Consider the following 22043-nt stretch of genomic DNA (forward strand, 5'->3'; position numbering starts at 1 on the left):
CAAAAATCTGTTTGTTTTCTCTGATATTTTAATCGATTTTACCTTAGAAACTGAATGATACCGCCTACTCCTACTGTTCTGTTACAGGTGGAGCGGTGATGCTGCTGGTCTATGAATACGTGTCTGGGTGGCTCAACAAGAACTGGTAACCAAAAAAAAGGAAGGAAACCCACTTGTGCCTCATGGATTCTGTCTTCATTCCAATATCGTTGACCGAATGAGTTATTTGTTCGATCGTTCGTCTTGAAATAACTGCCAAATATCTTTCGAAGGACAAACTGTGATTTTTATCTTCAGTGGAAAAAAACATTTCAATGTAAAACGGGTTCCAATGTTTTCAATACTGAAACAATAGCGTTCAAAGGCTCTAAATATCTGTTTTCTAATACAGTGTTTTATCACCCTCCTAAAATAGTGCACAATATTGTTGAGATAGAGATCAGAGTTGAGCAATATTTTTATTACAATCACAGTTGAGGTTGCTGTTTTCCTCTGGTTGTCTTCACTGTCAATCAAATCAGGTCCGCCCACGCCTTCATAATTCCGATGAAGTGGATTATTCAGTTTATGTGAGTCATGTTGACCTTCAACACTGACTGTTGCTCATGTGAAACCAAACATGGAGTAAAGGTCTGAGCACAGGGGGGGGGAAGAAGGATTTTCACAATAAAAAACATACTTTTAAAGTAGTGTAGACCCGCTATAGAGGGCTTCAGTATGCAGTGGATCATAATTATACTGTGTTACTGTATAATACTGTATAATTTGATTAAACTGGTACATGACCTGAGTCAGCTGATTTTCACCGCCCCCCCTTCAAATTTACCTCATGTCCTAAAGTAAACTGTCCACACTGTCCCTAAAGACATTTTCTGACACGTATGTCTGTGGACTGTACACACGCGCACACACACACATATACACATATATACGTACACATCTTCATGGAAGATGGAAAATGTGACAACAATGGTACCTTGGAGTCTTCAACATAAACAAACGTTGATTATTGTAGTTCTTCATTACAAGTAGTGTTTAAGGCCTTTTTTTATACACTGATGTTAAGGCCTAATATCTTTTATTCATTTTTATGTAACGTTTATGAATTATGACAGGTAAGAAGTTTGTCTTTTAATCTCCGTTAAAAGAAATATTAGAAGTGATGACAGATGCATGCATGTACTGATAACAAAATAAATACAACAGTGAACATTATGCTCCTCACTTGTTTCCTTGTGTGTGTGTGTGTGTGTGTTGGGCGTGGATTGTTCACCACCTCCGTGTCCTGTAACCGTCGGTGCGCGTTTGTCTTCTCTGGAAACATCTCGGCTTTCTGGCACTGACGGAAGCCTCTTTCACGTTAATACTTTTTCACCCTCCTCCTCCTTGTTGAGCACTTTGTTTTTCAAGAGCCTGTCAGCGAGAAGAGCTTGCATTAGCCAACCAAGTGTCAGTCTATTCTCTGGCGGTGGTGGATCGTCGGTGCCTAAGCATAGCTTAAGTACGACCTAAAACAACAAGCTTGAGAAATTCAAATGTGATTGCAGGACGGGGGTTGGATCCCGCGCACATGCTCTCCTCCTGTAGGTCGAACTCGCACACAAATATGCAAAAGCACACACCTGTTGCAGAGCAAAGTGGCTGCTCTCTATCAGTGAAAAAACTTTGAGTTTTCATGAATACAAACAATACGCAAGTTTGCACATAGCCCCGCCTCCCTTTTGCATTCACTGTCACTGTATTTGTATTTACGTTTGGTACCATTTTCTTTTTTGCTTTTTGTGTGTTTGAGGCTGTTTTAGTTTATCTAGTCTTTTACAGAAAAGTAGAAAGAGATTGTGTAGTGGAAGTGTTGCACCCCTATGTGGGTAAGGCTTAAGAGATCGTACACACAAGAACAAGTTCGCGAGATACCGCAATTGTTTTGTTTCTGCTTTATATTCGTACGTAACCGGTTTTGGGAGCCCTAAAAAATGTCAACTTTGGGGAAATTATGATGTCATGATGTCCGATGTCTCTCTTGTTTACATTGTAATGTATACTTACTCAAAAAAGTGTATTCTGTCTCTTATTTTGTTGCAGTTGCATTTCTGTGGATGCCTTACAGTGCCACATACAGGCCTGGCATGTATACGACAGTGTGTTTATGGAAAACGTTTAAAGAATCTTCACCCTCATGTTGTTTGTAGCCACAATGGCGTTTATTTAACAGTGTAGTCATTAATGAGGGAGTTTCTCTTGGTTTCTTGCCCTATAGGAGCCTGTGGTGACAGACAAACAACTGCAGCTCCCAGACTGATGGAATTGTCAGCGTCTAACCTGTCTCCTCTCTGTAATGGAGGTGCTGAATGTTTGTTTCTGTCTTGACAGATTGTAACGTGCCGCATGTATTGCCGGTCGCTATGCGACGGAGCCACCCCTTCACCTGGATTCCCTGCACTCTACGCTGAACATTATTCGGTGGTAAAAAAAAAAGGTCCTGTTTTCATTTTCTCACCATGTGTGTTCCTTTCGTCTTCACCCTTAGACATTTCAGTCGAGTGGCCTCGCCGACGGTGATTAATGTCTTTTCAAATGGACAATGTGTGGAAAAGAAAATCTCACAATGGGGCGACTGAACACGGAAGCCACGCATGTGAACACGGCAAAGACACAGAGCCAGACGTGTTGTGATTTTCCACGCACAGCTGATTCTTTTTCTTTTTCCCCCCCCTTCTCTCCCTCTCTCTCTCCGTCCTCCGTGTGAGGTTTAACTCACCTGTCTGCACGACCTCGCTGTTTTAGGGCATTAAGAAAACATTCTGGCTGCTGTCAGCTTCTTTTAAAAATGTCCATTGAGCAGAAACACTCGGGAGGTGCTGCTGCCTCCACCGACTCTGCACTGTGTTACTCTGCAAATGGCTGTCTTGTTTCTGATTGCATGTGGAAAAGTAAAGATAACCATATGACACTGATGTCAGACTCGGCATCATTAATTAGAAACACATGTTTGGCTCCATTTTTTTAGTTATTTTTTTTAAACTATGTCTTTTTAGACCTCGCTTTCCATAAAGCTGACCAACATTAGGCTACAACAACGAGGCTTATTAGACGTTTGTGAAGTTGTTCCTCCTGTCTAGAAAACACAGTGTTCCTATTTTTTTAAATTCTGGTGTCAATTAAGACGACCACACTTTAATTTTGTTGTATGAGTCACAGGAGACTAACAAGACTGCTCAGTTCATGTAGCGTAGTTGAAAGGAAAAGTTGTTTTGGCCTTGTGTGTAGGCTGAGGTACAAAAGGGAAAAAAAAAAGAAAAGAAAAGAAGGAGAGAGAGCGAGAGAAAATGGAGCATGTTACGGCTTTTTCATGCCACTCATAGTTAACTATCATTTGCCGAGTACGTGATGGATGGAGGACGGTGGAGGCTGCTGAAAGGTGGTGGCCGCAAGGGCTGGCTGGTAACAGCAAACGTATGATCATCAGGTCCCTGTGATGTGGTTCACATACGGTCAAAAGAAACACTACCATCCCTGAGCAACGGTCCGTGACCACTGGATGCGGGGAACAGTGCTTTCCAAGTCAAATCAGGCCTCGCGTTGGGGAGGACTGTTGACACTGTCGCACAGAGGGACATGTTTATGTTGTAACACGGGGGAGGGGGGTGGAAACAACTCGTGCAACCTCCTCCTCGACCCTCAGCTGCAGGTAAAAGAGCAGGTGAGCGACGTTTATCGCGGCACCAATCTGCCCGCAGAGTGTCTACAGTAGCTTTAAATCTCTGGTGTCCACTGCAGGGCCCTTTTCCCTCACTCACCCGTAACCCCCATCAAAACGTCCAAGTATTTTTTTCTGAGCCGCCATGTTTGCTTTTCTGTTTCTAATGAACACGTTGAGTTGAGCTGCTGGAGCGCCGCGTTCGGGTCACATGTCTGATGACCCTTTCGAGGCCACGGGGCCCGTTTGTGGTTCTCCGTACGTACTCGAGGATCTCGCAGTGTAACGCAACAGTGATGTTCAGATTTATGGCGTCCCGCTCACACACACACACGCATGCACTGAAATCCAAATGAAAAACTACTTAAAGCGGTTTAAAATGATTGGAAATTACAATATAGGGTAGAAGAGCTTTGATGTTTGTCTGAATCTATTTTGGAAAATGGTTGACAAACTTAAAAAAAGATAAAAACCTCATTTTGTAACACAAATAAATTCAGTTAGTACAAACTAAAGTGAAGATAACTCTTTAATTTCAATTTATTTTAATTCAATTAGGTGTTAGCCATTTTCTTTTAACCATATTTGGAGCATTATAATTCATTACTTCATTCTCATTAGCTGTATGGGCAAAATATCATTGATATTTTACATATTTTATATTTCTGCCTGATCTGCACTTACGACATAAAGAACTCATTTAGTGTTGTAGTGAAGTTAAAATCTCCTCATTGTCCCTGAACCGAAAAGAATAAACTGTAAAATCTCATTTAAAGTTATTAAATAAGGTTATTTAGGTGACGTAAAGTATAAATCTAATGTAATGTAATTTCTTTTTAAGCCCTAATACTGTGGTATAACTATTTAGTTTTGACTTTCCATCGTGCCGACACACATTGAGCCCATTTCTGATGAATTGTCCCACACACTGACACACAGGCTTTGTTTTCATGCAAAATAGCCCAGGATACATTTTCATACCCTGACTTAAGCACACAGGCGAGTAAGAGTGCGACCCAAAAGAAAAACAACAACAACAACAACAACTGGCAAACGTCAGGAAAACCACTTTTACAGCCAAACAATTTAATAAGATACATTCAATTTCATTGTGCAACATTTGTCAACCGTTAATGCTTCGCGACTCCAAACGTCCGACCAAAGCCAATTTAGTCTAAACGCGCGCGGAAGTTGCCGCGCTGTCTGCGAGGCTAATTGCACTTCATTCAACGTACCTTTTTTAATCTAATAAATAAAAGTTCTCCCTGCACGGGGCTCCTGCATATAGGCTACATTTTCTTTTACAGAGGTGGGGAAAACAATGCACCATAGGACGAGTTATTTTTTTATCAAAACATAAAAAGAGCATAAAACAAACGCACACACACATAAAAAAAAAGAAAAAAAAAAGCAATTTATAAGTACCCTGAAAACACAAATGCAAAGGTTTACTTTTCCCCCACTTCTGTCATTGCTCATTCTTGGAAGTTATACTTTACCCCGCTTTGCCCCAAAGACATTTGCAGCACAAGTGTTGCAGTAAAGAATCTGGGAGGAATTGTGTTGATGGATGGAGAAGCAGTCATGCATCAGTCCTTCAATACACCTGTCCTGCAAGTTCTTTCACACGTGTTTGTAGTAAAAAAAAAAGAAAGAAAAAAGACAGTTTATTCCTTGTGTCTTTGGCCTGACGACACAATCCTGGGATTGAGTCCCCTGTGAGAACTGAGGCAGTGGGATTTGAAATGAAGCCACGTGGGAACCCAAGTGGCGTCTTCTCTCTCGTCGGCCACGCGCCACCCTTCACCTCCGTTCTCCGTCCCGTCAGTCTTTGCTGGCTGACGTCACTGCACTGTGACCTGGTGGACGGCGTCGTGCCCGGCTGTCATGCTCTTGAAGGCCAGTGGGGCGGCGATGTCACAGCTGTGGGGCGATGGAGCACTGCCACTGGCCGGCTGCCATGTGGCTCCGGTCGCATAGGCCGACGTGGTGGCGCTGTACCCCGTGTAGGGTGACACTCGGGTGGGAGGGTGGTAGGGAGGCATGCTGGGCGCTGTGACATAGCTGTTCACTGTGGGCAAGCCACTCGGCGTCTGTGGACGACAGAGAAGCCAGATTAGACTGTGAGGGTGTGGATTAAATCAGAAATACTTCAAACCTTCTCCAGATCAACTCACGTGTTATCACTCAATATCAAATTGTGTTCCCTAAGGAGTCGTTCTCATCAGTGTGAGCGAGCCAATAAGCACACAGAATTTTCTTTAACCAGGATCTAACGGAGGTGGTGATTGGCTGTTTTGGAGCCGTGCAGGAAGTGATGTTTCAGAAGTCTGTTGTGTGATTTTGAGAGGCTAGTGTCACATGGCCCATGTAAACCAGAAAAAAGGCTGGTTTTTTTTGGAATTTATTTGATACAATTGGCATCGTTTAGTTTAGATATCGATGCGTATTGAATCGTTGCTCGGCCCTCTGTTGTTTTTCCCATTTTTCAGCCAAACAGAGACATATTTTGCCTCCTTAAACAGTCAGATGAGAGACTGTTGAAAGGAAAGACCTCAAATGTTTGCTGTTATTTCGTGACTCTAACCCAGGTGGACGCACACACGCACACACACACACACACACAAAGCAGCTGAGGTGTAATGGAAAAAAGCTGAAGCAAAAGTGAAAGGAGAAGTGACGGTTGAATTATAAACAGCAGAGACTTGAATTCTAACTTCACAGCCGCCACATAAATCCCCACACCCCTCCAATTTTTGATGAAAGTATGGATGATCAATTATGTGCTCTCATGCCTCAGAACATATTAAACATGTGTTTCCAAAAAAAAAAAACATACATGCACGATAGGCCGTCTGGACATGGGCCTTGGTTTCTGCCCCCAAAAAATGGACGTTGATAGACTATGCCAGACGATGGGAGACGGAGTGGTCGGGGTTTGGGGGGTGGGGGGGCGGTTGGTGGGCCACAAAACAGATGTCATGAGAGATTGAGAGTGAAAGGGCAGGAAAAAGGGGGAAATATGATAGAGACGGAGGCGAGCGTGGAGTTTTAAAAGCATGAATGGGCTTTTTTTTTTTGCTTCTCCTCTGGCACGGCGACAAGACTTAACTGGAGGAATTCACCAAAGCATTTGAACAGAGAGGCTGAAGTTCTGGTCCTGGGTGGTCTGCGACTACTGACAATTATTTTCTACATTTAGGATCCTTTTCTCGTCCCCTGACTTATTTGAACAGCAGCAGCAGCAGCTTGACTGGCAGAGACACAGGGATGAGAAATGACTGACACTGGTGCTCATTCAAACTGTGTGTGTGGGTAACTGTGGGTGTGTCGGGTAACTGTGGGTGTGTCGGGTGACTGTGGGTGTCTGAGTGGGTGTTGGTGTGTCATCACTGAGCTCAGTCATAGTACAACTTATTATTATTATTGCTCCACTGACTTTTACCTGTTTAAAATATTTTTTTATATATATAATTACTTTGCCCATAATCCAAAGCTCGATGTCAACACACACACACACACACTTATACATTATTTTGTCCACCTCTAAATTATGTTTTAGAATTTCCACATAGTAGAAAAGTGGTTTGTATAGGCAAACATTTCTCAAATATATGCACAAACATACCATTTACTTATAATCTAATAACCTCACATGTATAAATATGATTTAAATAAGTCAAAATAATTGACTATACAATAATAATAGTACAGAATTTGAATAGAAACTGAATTTTGTTTAGCTGCTGTCAAATGTGTTATGTTGATCTTTTATAATTATGAGTAGTAGTAGTAGTAGTATTATAAAGAGCTTGATTGTGACGCTAAACCAAGCTGGAGAATACCTGGCGTTAATTATTCAAATAATCCTTATGTTCACGATCTGGTCTCATTTACATACATTTTAAATAAATCACAGAAATTACGTCAACAGTCAAACGCATTTCAGTCAGAAATAAGTGAGTTACTATGCGTTTTCTTTTTTAAAAAATAGTAAATATTTTTAAAAAAAATATTTGTGAGGACTGAAAAAATATTATTTTATGTTGTATTTGTTTTTATTTAATTGTGTTTGTTTTATGTGTCTATTTATTGTTGTTCGCCTTGGCCTTATTCAAGTCAGTGTGAGAGAAGCCTCCTGATGCTTGACATTAAAAAAAAAAAGAAATCTATATATTTATATGATGCCTCCAGCTGTTAAAAAAGCACGACTTTTACTTTGAAATGAGGAAGTAAATAACTGGCGGTTTGTTTGTTGTTTGTTTGTCTTCTAACGCGATCCCTGCACGACATGTCTGTGTTTTATGTCTCAGTCTGACAAACACATGACTGTGCTCGTCCTCCCTCACTCACTCACTCACTCACTCCCTCACTGCTCCTTTTATTTCTTTATTAACGCTGTCATTTATGGTCTTGTTGTTGTCTCTAATGAATGGCTCGCTTGTGTTGTTGTTTTTGTTGTTGTTGTCGCCGCCGCCTGTGTCCTGATCAAAGTGGACAAAAATAAGTGTTGAAGTTTAACCAAAAAAAAAAAGCGCGCGCCCTGTCAAAATGAGAAGCGCGCGCGTGCCCACGCTGTCAACACACTCCTCTATAGTTGTTGTAAAAACAAACAACGTGTTTGTTTGTAAAGGTACATGCCAGAATTATCCTTTAAATATTGTTAGTGTGTGAAATGAGTTGGTTGTGATGCTGCTTTTATTTCTTTATTTATTATCTGACTCTTGTTTTCTCAGTGATAATTAACACATGTATCTATTATTTGCTAGTACAATTATTATTATTTTTAAAATAAGCTCGGTGAATGTATCGTGTAATATCATAGTATCATCTGTAGTCGAGTTGTTTAAGTGTTGTAACTTTTTAAAAGTAGGTGTATCATATATTTTAATTCCATCATTTCTGTCTAACATAACAATAATAATAATGATAGTGCGTATTTATCATGCACTATCATCTTACTCGATATAGTAATCGATATTTACATTAGTGTGTGTTTGTGTGTGTATATATGTATGTATATATATATGTGTGTGTGTGTGTGCATATACATATATATGTATATATACATACATACACACATACAGTATGTGTGTGCAACAATAAATTGGGTCAAATTGTGCACATAATTAAACCAAATTAAATTCCATTTATTTCAAATAAACTATTAAATTAATTTAGCGGGGAGATTCTATACATTTTTTTATGGTTCCATGAACAGGAGAGACGGGGGGGAGGGATTTTTAATAATTATATATATTTTTTTTAAAAAAAGGTGCATAAGTGAAACTATTCAAACCTCTTCAACCCTAATTGCACAATAATTTACACATAATTATTCATGTATAGCAGCAGTGGCGCACAGGAAGTGGTCACACCGAATACAGCCAGAAGTGAATCATAAAAAAATATATATATATGAAGCTGGAGCGCGTTATTTCCAGGCCACTAAATTATTAGATTATAATTTAAAATTATGTGAATCCCACGATTATCACTTGTGTTGTTTTTTAGTTTTTTTTTTAGTTTTGTGCAGTTGATGTAAAAATGAGAATTATGTACCTGTGAGTATTTTGCGTCAGGTTCTAAATGCGCTTTATCCACGCCACTGACTAGTGGAGAACTCGCTGCGGGGAAAGGAGTCCTGTTTATTGCGCTCCACTCTTCTAGTTTGGCGCTGTGAAAGGATGCGCTGTCACTAACTGGTGAGCAAAAGAGACAGAAGAGAACGGAGTCAGAGAGGGTCAAATAAATGAAGATATAAAAAAAAATAAAGAAGAGCACAGCACAGAAGAACATTAGTCATGAGTAAATAAAACTCATGACATTAAATTCTTACTCCACACACTCGTGTACCATATTTTAATCTTTGTCAGTGAAATATTTAAATATTAATCTATTTGTTCCCCTGTGTGTTTAAAGATCATATCTTCACTCATTTATCTGACCTTTAATCTTTTATCAGGCCTCCCGTTTGTTTTCCTGATCCTGACTGAGAACATTAATTACTGTGAAAAATCGCCATTATTATTATTATTAGTATTTATTTTTTTCAAACGGAGTAAAACAGGAAATTATAATTCTTTTGTGCTTAATCCTGAGGATCAGATCGAGGCCCAGTTACAGATAAGATCAGTCTGTGGGGGGTCGAGTTCACTCCACTAAAACGTCGTTTAAAGTAAATTTACTTCCGCCGTTTCCCTTCTTTTTGTGTGTGTGTGTGATGGATATTAAATCAAATTCCCAGCAGACAGTTTTTATACACCGTGAATGTGTAATTTTTTTTTTTACGTAGAATAACTAATGCTTTAAAATATTTTTAAAAAATTACGCACTCAATTCACAAATAAAACTGGGTTTAAAAAGTTGAAACCTGACACAAACATCTGCTAATCATGCACACAATGTTTGCACACAAGGAGACACTGTGGAAAAAAACACACTCTCTCCGTGTGAGTTCTCTCTAATCTAAACCTATTTCTCTTATAGTGTAGAAGCCCGTGGAGTGTTTGCAGATCTGTGGATCCTGACAACAGCAGCAGCAGAAACAGCAGCAGCAAAACGGACTAAAGTAAGGAGTGACAGCACATCTTCTTCTTCTTCTTCTCCTCCGCGCGCCTCTGCAAAACAACGCGCTGCAAGAAAAATCCCTGTCACAACAGCCGAGCCGACCATTAACACTGATTTATGCCGGATCCTGTTTCACTGTTTCCACAACAGTCGTGGTCTTTGTGCGAGCCAGAGTTACTGGTGTGGGCCTTTTTACCTGCATGTGACACACACACACACGCAGCAGCAGCAGCACATGTGTGTTCATGTGAACAGACTTAATTTTAGGCCTCAAACAGTGAAAATCATCTGAACAAAATGTCTGTCTCCCTAAAAAAAATACCCACTTAATCTCGCTCTATTCCACATCCGCCTCTTAATTTCCACTGCAGCGAACCTGCCTCCCTTTCTCTAATCGCTATCAGCAGCTTTCAGAGCATATATGTGATTATAGGATGGCGCGTAAGGATCATTTACTTGCCATGTTAGGCCGTTCGGGCGGTGTTAGTTTTCATAGAAGTGACGCGGCGTGAAATGGCACAAATGCGCACGGGATTATTTCAGACACTAACGGGATTAGGTGACGATACTTGTGAAAATGTAAAACAGTAACTCACAGACTCTCTCCCTCTCTCTCTCTCACACACACACACACACACACACAGAGAGAGAGACACACACATTGGCACTTTTGTGCGTAAAAGCCCTTCAAAGGTTGGATAAATAGAAGTGAGCGCCCTCCGTGCAGCCGTGCTTACTTTGTTGCTCTGTAATAGACCGAATCCCCAGAATATCAGTCACAGAGTGCGAGGAAGGCCATATCCTGTGCATGGCCATGTGTCCGGGAAGCGTGGGCATGCCAGGGGGAGTGGGCACTTTGGATGTCGGGTACGAGTATAAGTGGTTGTAGGGTAACGTTGGCTGTGGCGGCGGATGAGGCGCCTGCTTCCCCGACTCGTACTGACCCTGCTGGGACAGATTCCCGATCTTGTTGCGCAGGATCCGACTGATGGAGCTCACGGAGGGGAGGTTGAACTTATCGCATACCCCGTCGGCGAGTAGTCTGTCCCGGATCTCCCAGGCAAAAATCCCCGGGTCTCTCTGCTTGTATGTCCGTATGTGCTTGACCACGGTGGGCGTGGTGACCCTCGGCTTGCTGCCTCCGATGGCGCCCGGGAGGATGGAACCGGTCTCGTTGTAGCGGGCTAGGATCTTACTGACGCAGCCGTGAGAGACGCGCAGCTGCCGGCTAATGTCACAGGGTCGAATCCCGAGCTGCGCCAGCTCCACGATCCGGAGCCGGATGGCGTTGGGGAGCGGCCTGCCGTTCACGAAAACACCGCCGAGCTGGTTCACTTCACCGAAGGCTGGTTCTGGTGTTAAAAACAAACACATGAACATGTGAGATTTCTGCTGACATCCATGACGTTTTATTCTCCTGTATTAATATGTTATACTGTTTATTCTAATTATACCAACGGTTTGCCACTCAAATAATAATATAAGCTATTTATAATAACAATTTGTTGTGGAATTTACGCAAAGGCTCGTCCTTTCGAGATGAAATCGCATTTACCAAACTTCTGTAGACTTTAAAAGCAGCACTTTGTCACTTGTGTGCAGTTATAAAGTGTTAAAGTTTCCGCGCAGTTATCGCTGTTTTGCACAGAAGCTCAACTTTACTCAAATGTTCAGGAGTCACCGTCAAAAACTCGTGCGTAACTGACGCGTGCACTAATCCACTCCGCTGACTCCTGCACACAATAACAACTATAACACTGTAAACAGTCAACATCGCAGACAGACGACGTCCTCGCCATGTCCCCTTCGTCTCTGCAGGGCAGAGGACCATTTGCTGCATCACTGACAACAAGAAGAAAGAAAGAAAGAAAGAGAAAGAAAACAAACGATCCAAAACTGAACTCACCCATAGTGTTAAACCCGCAAATGAAGAACACGGTGTCCGGTTTGTGCCTCCTGCGTGGATCCTGCTCCGCGTCCAGCGTGTCCACTGTCCAAAACCGCGTCCAAGAAAACCTTTTCCCGTGCGATATAAGGAGGAACAAGAGGGACACAATTCTCGATCTGTTTCCTGACGGCGCTGGAGACAGACTTACATTTCAATCCGCTCCAGTCTGGAGGCCGGACCTCCAACTCTGTTCGGCCGCCGATTGGCTGCGCGCTGCCGAAGAGTTCCGAGATTACGCGGAAATGAGTTTCCATTGGCGCAGAAAGTTTGACATGACAAGTCCACAGGGACACCCCCCCTCCTCCTCCTCATCCTCCTCCTCCTCCTCCTCCTCATCCCGCTCTCTTCCATCATGCAGAAGCTGGGGACATACCACCATGAGCGCGTTTGTTATTGAGACAGACAGGGTGAGTAGAAAGCCATATCAAGATTTTTGGATTAGATCTTGGATCAACTTAGATGTGGCACAGGAACAATGACGCGCGCAGAACAACATCCGGAACATCACGAGGGAAAATGTCACACTGAAAATACTGACACTTTCACACGAAATCTCTTCTTTTTTAAAAAAAAAAATATTTTTATTGAAACAAATGGTAAAATAAATGGTTGCTTCTACTATGAAAACAAAACGGCGGGAAACTTGACTCTGGGTGGCTTTTACGCTCCACTACACCAACCTTCACCTCTGCCTTTTAAATGGCACCATTAAGGAAATGGGGGGCAGTGACTGATTACTTTTAAATAACTTAATTGACCCGATGTTGGTAAATTGTGTGTCCGCGTGCACATGGAGGATTATGATCCATCCACTAATGCGTGAAAACAGCCCCGGCGTTTTTTGGAATGTGTCTGCCACGAAGAACAAAAAAACAGTAGTTGATTTATTTTGACGACTGTGAAACAAACGTCACACTGTCATTTTAATTTATTTTATCCCGATAATTTCATCTGTTATCATATTGGCACGAGACCACTTGATTTGCGTCGGACAGGCCAATTGTTGTACTTATATTTTTTGCCCAATTACGCACATTAAGCGCCCAAATATATGCGCCTTTTTAGAGTTGATGTATGATAAAGAAGCGACTCGTTATATACTTTAACCTTTACATGAGTTCTCATGCGGTAAAATACCGTTAAAAGGGGACATTATCTGTGCTTATTTGCGGCCTCCGCACACATGCGCCGGCTACAGAAAAGCCCCCATTTGAAAGCAATAAGGAAGATTTGTTGCTTCCCGACACGAGAAACAAACACACGCCATAACTTTGCGCCTCCACCCTCTGCACATTTGACACATGCTTTGGGTTTTCTCGTGTCATATCTTTCTTTTCTTTTTTTTCCTTCCAAAATGGCCACAGCGCGTGAGTGAACGACCTACAGGGATCAGCGTCAATGTAAACGCCAACAAAACCAACAGTTTTTGGGTGTATTGTTTAAAAAACAACAAAAGAAAAACAACCCTCTGCTGACATTAAACACTGAGACACACACACAGCTGAGGAGTGTGTGTGTGTGTGTGTGCTACTGGAACGTAAACTCATTATACTCTGTAACACCAAGTGTTTAAACTTAAAATCGAAAGTTCCCAGTCTTTAAAAAAGATTAAGTCAACTTAGCTTGATTCTAGAAGGTGAAGTTGTTTCAAACTGTATTACCCTGTGTCATGAAAACAAAGACTTTCAATGAGGAAAAAAAAACAACAAATTATTTTAAGTCATAGTAGTTTTATTGTTTCTGTTTTTCCTTTTACTTTTTTTCCTATTTTGTTTAATTTGACCTCAAAATGTACAGACGTGAGTTAAATGAACGTTAGTCACTTGGAGGAAATTCACTCCAGACTTTAACTTTTGAAAAGTTAAAGTAATGTAATCATATTTAACAGTCAATACTCACTCACAAATGTTAAGGTGTTAAAACGTAAAAACTCAAAATTGACCTGCTGTTTTAAAAATCCTAGTTGAACTCCACCATACACCTTCATATTACCAGATTATTTAAATTATTATATATATAATATATTACATTAAGATTTGCTAAATTAAATGAATCAAGCTTTTGAAAACTTGGTTTCTTGTGTATGATGTTATACAAGTGCAGAAAGTATGGTGTTTTACAAATCTGGAGTTGCAGAGATTACGGAGCACAGATTACAGATTAGATCGCTCTTCTAAGGAGATGCAAATCAGTTTTTAACGCACTTACTTTATTTACATTTGCAAACAGGTTGCATGTATTAGTGGACACATTTCTATTTATTTATTTATTTATTTATTTTCCCCCTGCGTGTCCGCTCACCGGCCCACGCTGCTAACGCGTCCTCTCGGGATGATGTTTGCCGCGGAGTGGGAAACACGCTCGGCTTGTTTCCACCGAGGAGCTTCTCTCTGAGGCCCAAGCAACGCGAGGCCAACACGGCACGTGTGGGTCAGAGGTCACCCACCGCCCCCCCCAATTTATCATATGATAAATATCCCACGTGACGCACCATATATGGAAAAACAAACAAACGAACACGTGTTTATCGCGATGATGACGTCACTGCACACCTGGTTGTTGAAAATATCGTTATAGAATTTCAATATTGCATTTATTACAGTCAAAAATACATTGCTCTATTTTCACCCATTATTATTATTATTATTATCAGTTGTAGCAGTGGCGTTAGTAACGGTGTAGTAATTGTTTATAATTGTATTATTTATTAATAACTGTTGAGTTTGAATGATAATAATAATTACATTATCTCGTTATGCTACCATAAATGTGTATATATATATTCTTCACTTACTCCCTGATCATCCCAGCTGTGTTAGTCTGGATTACGCGATTGATGCTGAGGCAGATGAGACACGCAGAGCGTCTCCACTGTGACTTAATGCGTGACGGCCGTTTTTGTAAATAACCATTATTAACACACCTATTTGACTTCCTTAAATGGAAGTATAAAGTAACCTGCAGTGTTTATTTTTCAGAAAAGATCATTTTCTTGGCTTTTAGATAAACATGTTTTCGGTTGAACTCACCTGATGATTTGAGCTCTATCATATTTCGAGATGGTTTGTGTTCATGTGTGTTGTTGTTTGTGTTCACAGGTGTGCTCACGTGGCTGGAGACAAGCTCTGCTTTGTGGAAGTTTACTCTTCTACTATAACTTCCCTTCAGGTGAAAGTTCCCTCGTTATTGTTTGTAATGTGGTAGAAACAAATACTGAATTAAGATGGTGGAGGAAGAAGAAGTATAGTTCAGGCCACACTCTAAACTAAATTCATCTATACTTCACTTTTTCCAGGTGAATTTGTAACGTGTACGTGACTGAAATGAGATTAGAGTCAGAGATGAGCAACATCTTCATCTGTTCCAGTGATTAAACAAAACAATAATAATAATAATGATAATAATAAAGAAACTCAGACTTGAGTGAGACGTTTAAAAAAACAACCCGACTGTCTGCTCTTGTTAAACACCACAATTATAAATCATAATAAATCACACGGCGGCTCCACTCTTACATTTCTCTGTCTCGCCGCGCGCGCACACACACACGCGCACACACACACTCGCAGGTTTGTGCAACTATTCTTATGAGGACACTGCACTGGCTGCTAACATCTTAAACCAAGTGTTATTGCTAACCCTATTAAATAATACATCTAATAAATCCTAATCCTGAACTTAAATTCCTCAGAAATTCGATTCTGTCTCATTAGGACCAGGTTTTGGTCTCTATGAGGACTACAGGTCCTGACAATATCATTGTTTCTGCAAATACACACACACACACACACCTAATATGACACTCCCATCTGAAGTATCTCGTGCGTGTGCGTCACTAAACCACCTTTTCTTATGAAGTCACTCGTTCAACAAGTGAAAACACGAGGAACAAAATAAATAAAGAAGGTAAATGAGTTCTGATCGAAAGGAGAGTCTGGATATAAAAGTCTCCTCTATTATGATCCACAATGATCAAATATATTTGGTGAATAATTATGTGCACGAGCTGCAACAAAAGGAACCAAAATCTAACGAAAATCTAATTTTTTTTTTCACTTTTAATATTTTTTTACTTTTCGACGTCCTTCAGTTATTAGTGTCCTCATAAGTCAACAATTAATGCCCAACGTGCCGCGACTTTATAAGTAAATAAATGCTTTTATTTACTAAAATGAAGATGATTCAGAACTCTTGCTCTTCGCCAATATTTATGTTCTCACTTTTATTGCTAACGATTCCTGAAACTTTTCTTAAGCTGCTTAGAAATTGCGTTTTTTTCCCTTAATAAACAAACAACACAAATCAGTGAACATCAATAAAGACATCATTTATTACATTTTTCAGGTTTTGTTTATTCAGGTTATTGATAGAAAATGTAATTTACTAGGAAAAAGTAGCGTTGTGTGTTTTTCTTTATTGATTTGACCTTTAATAACATTTGTAATTTTGTTGATCCCGAGAGGAGATTCACGAGCTGCACGAGCAGTAAAGTCATTAAAGTAAAAATGACTAACACATTTAAAAGTCTACATGGTTGTGAAGTGGACATTTAACTTTTTTTAATGTTGCCTTTTATACTTTTAATTTGGCTTTTTACCTTTTTAACAATATTTCTATACAGACAACAAACAACGTGTGAGTTGTTTGTCCATTATTCCCTAAAACAGTCCGATTTAAGGGGTGATATTTTAAAAAAACACACACACACACACATATTATAGGCAAACATGTTGAGGATAATGCTCTCGTGGGAGTTTCCCAACTTTGTTTATGGAGAGTAATTTGATCTATACGAGTCACGTGGTCTTATTGTCCTAATATTAAACATTAATTATATTTTTTTTTAAAAAGAATAATCTCTGACATAATCTCACATGTGGCCGTTGAACTTCAATGAGACTCAGTGGTTGTGTTTTAATCCGCTACTGCTGATTCTATTCGGGTTAAAAACAAACTGAACAGAATTGACGCAGAGCCGCAGATTATCCGCACAGGAAACTCGGCAGAGCGGCGAAAAACTGTTCCCAGTCAGATCCTGCGGGAAATTCAACCCACGCTGCTGACAGGTTATGACGAGGACACGCGGGGATTTCAGGTTTCACAGGCGCGCGCGCACACACACTTTTGCGCTTCATTCATAGTGAGGACCCATAGTGAGGACATAATACATTCTCTAGCTCCTTATCCTTACCGTGCCAAAATGTCCTCACTTTGACCCAAAGGTCCTCACTGTGCTAAAGTGTCCTCACTTTGACCCAAAGGTCCTCACTGTGCCAAAATGTCCTCACTTTGAACCAAAGGTCCTCACTGTGCCAAAATGTCCTCACTGTGCTAAAGTGTCCTCACTTTGACCGAAAGGTCCTCGCTGTGCCAAAATGTCCTCACTTTGACCCAAAGGTCCTCACTGTGCCAAAATGTCCTCATTGTGCCAAAAACGTCCTCACTTTGACCCGAATGTCCCCACTTTGCCAAAATGTCCAAAAAGGTTTTTGGTCCTCACAAATCAACAAATACAAGAACACACACGGAGTGGCTTGTGCAGTGTTTGCGTTCTTGTATTTGTGCCTCTTTAGGACCTTTTTTCTGGCATAAACTATGACCTTGGCAGGGCCAGAAGTCCTCATGGAGACCCAAACCTGGTCCCAATGAGGCAGAGTTAGTTAAGTTTGGGGCTAAGTTTTGAATTGTGAGTCAGGTTAAGTTAAGGGTTGGATAATGAATAGTTAAGGTGAGGGTTAACTCTTTTAAGGGCTTTTATAAGCTAAGAGTAGCTGCACAAATCAGTGACGTTGTCCTGATAAAAACCTGCACTGATGGTATTAAAGGGACAGTTCAGGTTTTTTTATATGAGGTGGTACTGATTCAGTCTGTAGTTCAGTTCATTGACTGAATTTTGCACACAGGTGCTATATGAGCTGACTTTAGGGGGCGCTGTTGAGCCATTTTGCAAAGCCCATAGCAAATGTAGAAACATTTTATTTGTTTCCTAATCTTCTAAAAGAAGGAAACATAAGATTAGGTTGTTGCCAGACGACACGACTGCTGTTGCTTCCTGTGCCCACTGGGTGGTGCTATAGGGAAAGGTCATCAATCATCTTGGGTGGACTATGTGGTTATGGAGCCTGAAGAGGTCACGTAAACACGAACATTGTGCATTTACAGTAGAGGATTGAATCATCTTTGCTGGACCACAGACCACAGTGTCCATCTCACTCGATGGATAAGTGACCGCTGTGTCAGAGTTGGAGCTTCTTAATGTGTCAAGAAAATCTGAAAATATTAAAAAATAGCATCTTTTCATTTTCTTCATTTCCTCTGCTGTCCCTGTCCACACATGTCTCTAATCCCACCGTGTCCGTCATGTCTCAGTCCTCCTGATACTGTGTCTACTGTATGTAACACACTGACTCTGCCGCACACACACACACACACACACAACCACCTCAACCCCCCCTGAACTATCCCTTTAACCTTTACAGCCCATAATAAGTCTTTCTGCAGGTTAGCACTCCTCCCAGGCTGAGTGGCGCGGTAACTTTAGTGCGGCCTTAATGAGGACGAGCGCGGGTTAAAGACGTGTGTAGTCGTGTTTCAGAGTCTCTGCAGAAGGGGAAAAAAAAAACAATATTTACGACACTTTTCGGCATACATCACTCTGACATCTGTGCGTCTGGCACCTGGCATCCATTAGTATTAAATATTTCACCCCGCCCATAATTTGGACCTTGCTTTGTCCCCGGGCCGAGGACACTACAGAGAGGACGGAGGGAAAGACGCAGAGCGCAACCTTCGTGCGCCTTTTACGCAGCGTTTCCTTTAAGCGGAGAAGTGCAAATGGGGTGTTGATGCGGACCACACCGCCGCACCGCAGCCCCGAGGAACCGTTGAGTCATTCATACCTGCGCGTATATTACACACACACACTAGATTAGATTAGATTAGATTATACTGCGCGCGCACTATAGGCTGCAGTATCCACATAAACACACACGACTGTGACGTATGTCAGTGATGAAGCGCGAGGCCTCACATGTCAAACACGGACGTTTTACAAGTTAGGAGTTAAAACTAGAAAGAAAAACACAAAATAGCAAACTATTAAAAAAACAACAACACCTAAATGAATGAAGTTCTTTCAAAATAAAGTTACCGTCTTAATGTACTTTGTACATTAAGTTTAAGTGTACTTTACGTTTGTTTTGTTGTTACACAGTAACACGATAACTTACCAACGTTAACAAGTGATGAAATAACTGTTGAGTGAATGGGGAACTTCAACTTTAAGTGTTGCAAACAATTTCTGAAGTTTAAATGATTAATTAATGAACTATTGTTTAAGTCCTTTTTAATAATTTGAACAACAACAACAATGTTACACACGTGTGTCCTATGTTTCTTCAGCACCATTAACGTAAAAATTAAGTCGAGTTAATAAATGACACTTGAAAAAACTGTGTTTAAACTTGTGTTTAAAGTCCACATTTGTCACAAGCGGTGTTAACAATATTATTTTATTTGACAAATTTGCACTTTAGACACACTTGCCATGTATAAGAATAAAAACAATAGTTAATTTCACAATATAACTTAAAATAGCCAACTTATGTACAATAGCACTGTATGGTTGCTTGATTTCATGTATATATATATATGTATATATATTAAGTTTAAACAGCAAATGGTCTTAAGTTAAACAACAACCTGTTTAAATAGTTACTTATTTTTTAAGGCAGCAGATCAGCTTTTGTTTTTAGGTTTAACTTTGAATTGTTTTTTTGTCAACAGTTTAATTTTTCATTGTTAAATGTGCTGAAATTCTGTCTGTTGACTGAAAAAGTGCGTGTTTTTATAGTAAATCCGCACTGAAACTGAATGTGTGTGTGTGTGTGTTCTGCTGCTACACTGCAACCACACAGCTTGTTTATTACAAATACAGTGGCGCCATCTGGTGGACACCCCCCTCCTCACTTCCACATAAAAAGGTAATCAGAATGAAAATGGGTTTGAACTGTGGACTCTTCTTTAATGTATAACCAACAGAATGAGGAGAACATGAGTTTAATATATAAGACTTGAGATTGATAGAGATTATAGCAGATTAAATGATTTTCTACAATAATGAGAAACATGTGGATGATTTCAGAGTGTCATCTAAATATTGTGTATTTAATTTATCTGAAATGAAGAGTTATTGCCAGTGAAATGATTCATGCATTCATCTGTCTTCTACCCCTTTGTCCTCCACATGAGGGTCGTGGTTGGCGCTGGTGCTAATCCCAGGTGACATAAAGTGAAAGGCGGACATGTCCATCACAGGGACAAACAACCGTCCACACTCACAGTGAGTTTGTCCGATTTGACTGAACAGTTAAATTATTATTATTATTATTATTATTATTATTATTATTTATTTCACTTTATTTACTGTAATGATGTTTATGGAACATGTATCTCGTGCTTTGTCATTTCACAGAAGTGTCAAGCGTCAGAAAATATTTACTTTGTGTTTTGTTTTTTTTACCATTTTATTAGTGAATAGATTGTATTTTCTACATTTATACATGTGAAATGCATGTTTGTTAGTTATTATCTTTACTGTTTTGATACTGTATATTTACCTTTGTGGGGATAAAGGCTTTATCTCATCTCATCTTCTTCCTCTTATCTTATTATCTCATCTTCTTCTCCCTCTCCCCTCCTCGTTTTCAGGCTGCAACATAAGTAATTATTGTGTCTATTCATTTATAATATTCACAAAATGTATGACCCAACACTCCTCAGGAAAATAAAGGCTGAAATGTGCAGAATAATCCCTGTTGCCATCAGCCTTTAAATGACTTAATTCTGTATTTATTGTATTGTTGTTTTTATTTATTTATTTATTGAGCTTCATCCACAGAGAGTGGACGGTCGGGGGAGGGATGAAGATGAAGAGGATCTGTTTGACCTGTAGAGGGCAACCACGTCTCAAAAATATCCCACAATGCAGCAGCAGGTTGAGTTCACATGTGTTATATAGTTCCATTTATTAATAATTGTAATGTTTCCCTTTGTTTCTACAGGACTCGTCATGAAAACACACATGTGGGACGTGACTGAAGAAGGTCGAGATGTTTTAAAGAGGGTCTCGTTTCATAAAGACAGTGGCGGGAGGATAAGTAATACTGAAAATATGAACGGTAAGTCTTGAAAATGTGAAATGAACTTCCTTACTTTAAAGCATTTGTGTCAAAAGTCCTTCAAAAGGATGAAGTGTAATTTAGCTTTTTTATTTAAAACCAGGATACTGCAAACAACACTCATGATAGCTCACTTTTCTTTGTTTCTTCCCATACAGACATGAAATCATCACGTGACCACGAGTGGAAACGCCTCAGCTGAGAAGTTAAGGACAAATTCTATGATTTAGTTGCTTCTTCTTTGACACTTTGAGCACCTTTTTTAATCCACACCTCCAAACACACTTCACAGCGACACTGATTCTGTTCATGCGGCAGAATTTGGCCCCCGTTCCTCTCACCGTCCCGCCGACAAACGCTGCTTTTGTGTCTTGAAGCATCAGACAAACAAACCTGACTTTGTGTCACACTCTCACTGCAAACACACAGCTGCTGCTGATGCTGCTGCTGATGCTGCTGCTGATGCTGCTGCTGATGCTGCAGAGGCCAAAGTAATTATCCCCCGCTGCCCCTCTCCAGAAATGCTAATGGTATTTACAGGACAGGCACAGAGGAGAGGGGACAGCATGTGGCAGCAGGTGCAGCTGCAGGACTGTGATGCTGCACTGGGCAGAGACACAAGCCTCATTGTGACTTGAAAGGTGACGAT

At 40.5% G+C, this 22043-nt stretch overlaps 2 protein-coding genes and 1 long non-coding RNA gene across 5 annotated transcripts in view; 2 read left to right on the forward strand and 1 right to left on the reverse strand.

Moving 5' to 3' along the window:
* slc25a21 (solute carrier family 25 member 21) overlaps positions 1-1215 on the forward strand; it is an 83070-nt gene extending 81855 nt beyond the window's left edge. The window contains exon 11 of the mRNA XM_044047919.1: positions 88-1215. Coding sequence (XP_043903854.1) covers positions 88-149 — 62 coding nt within the window. The 3' untranslated portion in view covers positions 150-1215. The remainder of the gene's footprint in view (positions 1-87) is intronic.
* A 3548-nt stretch (positions 1216-4763) lies between these two features.
* pax9 (paired box 9) lies at positions 4764-12332 on the reverse strand. 3 transcript variants are annotated; one of them, XM_044046831.1, is made up of 4 exons: positions 12174-12332; positions 11005-11619; positions 9260-9399; positions 4764-5790 (listed from the first exon to the last, which is right to left on the reverse strand). In XM_044046831.1, exons 1-4 carry the CDS (start codon positions 12175-12177, stop codon positions 5542-5544), a joined length of 1008 nt encoding a protein of 335 aa, XP_043902766.1. In that variant the 5' UTR covers positions 12178-12332; the 3' UTR covers positions 4764-5541. The 3 variants fall into 3 exon arrangements, with proteins under 3 accessions (XP_043902766.1, XP_043902765.1, XP_043902767.1); XM_044046830.1 differs by lacking the exon at positions 12174-12332 and having other exon boundaries at positions 11005-11647; XM_044046832.1 differs by lacking the exons at positions 9260-9399; positions 12174-12332 and having other exon boundaries at positions 11005-11647.
* Positions 12333-12569: 237 nt separating this feature from the next.
* Positions 12570-20497, forward strand: LOC122782503. Its single transcript, XR_006361926.1, has 3 exons — positions 12570-12622; positions 15314-15383; positions 20132-20497. It is a non-coding gene; the product is annotated as an uncharacterized LOC122782503 (long non-coding RNA).
* The last annotated feature ends 1546 nt before the right edge of the window (positions 20498-22043 follow it).

Source organism: Solea senegalensis, linkage group LG16, assembly GCF_019176455.1.
Source record: "Solea senegalensis isolate Sse05_10M linkage group LG16, IFAPA_SoseM_1, whole genome shotgun sequence".
Classification (NCBI taxonomy): Eukaryota; Metazoa; Chordata; class Actinopteri; order Pleuronectiformes; family Soleidae; genus Solea; species Solea senegalensis.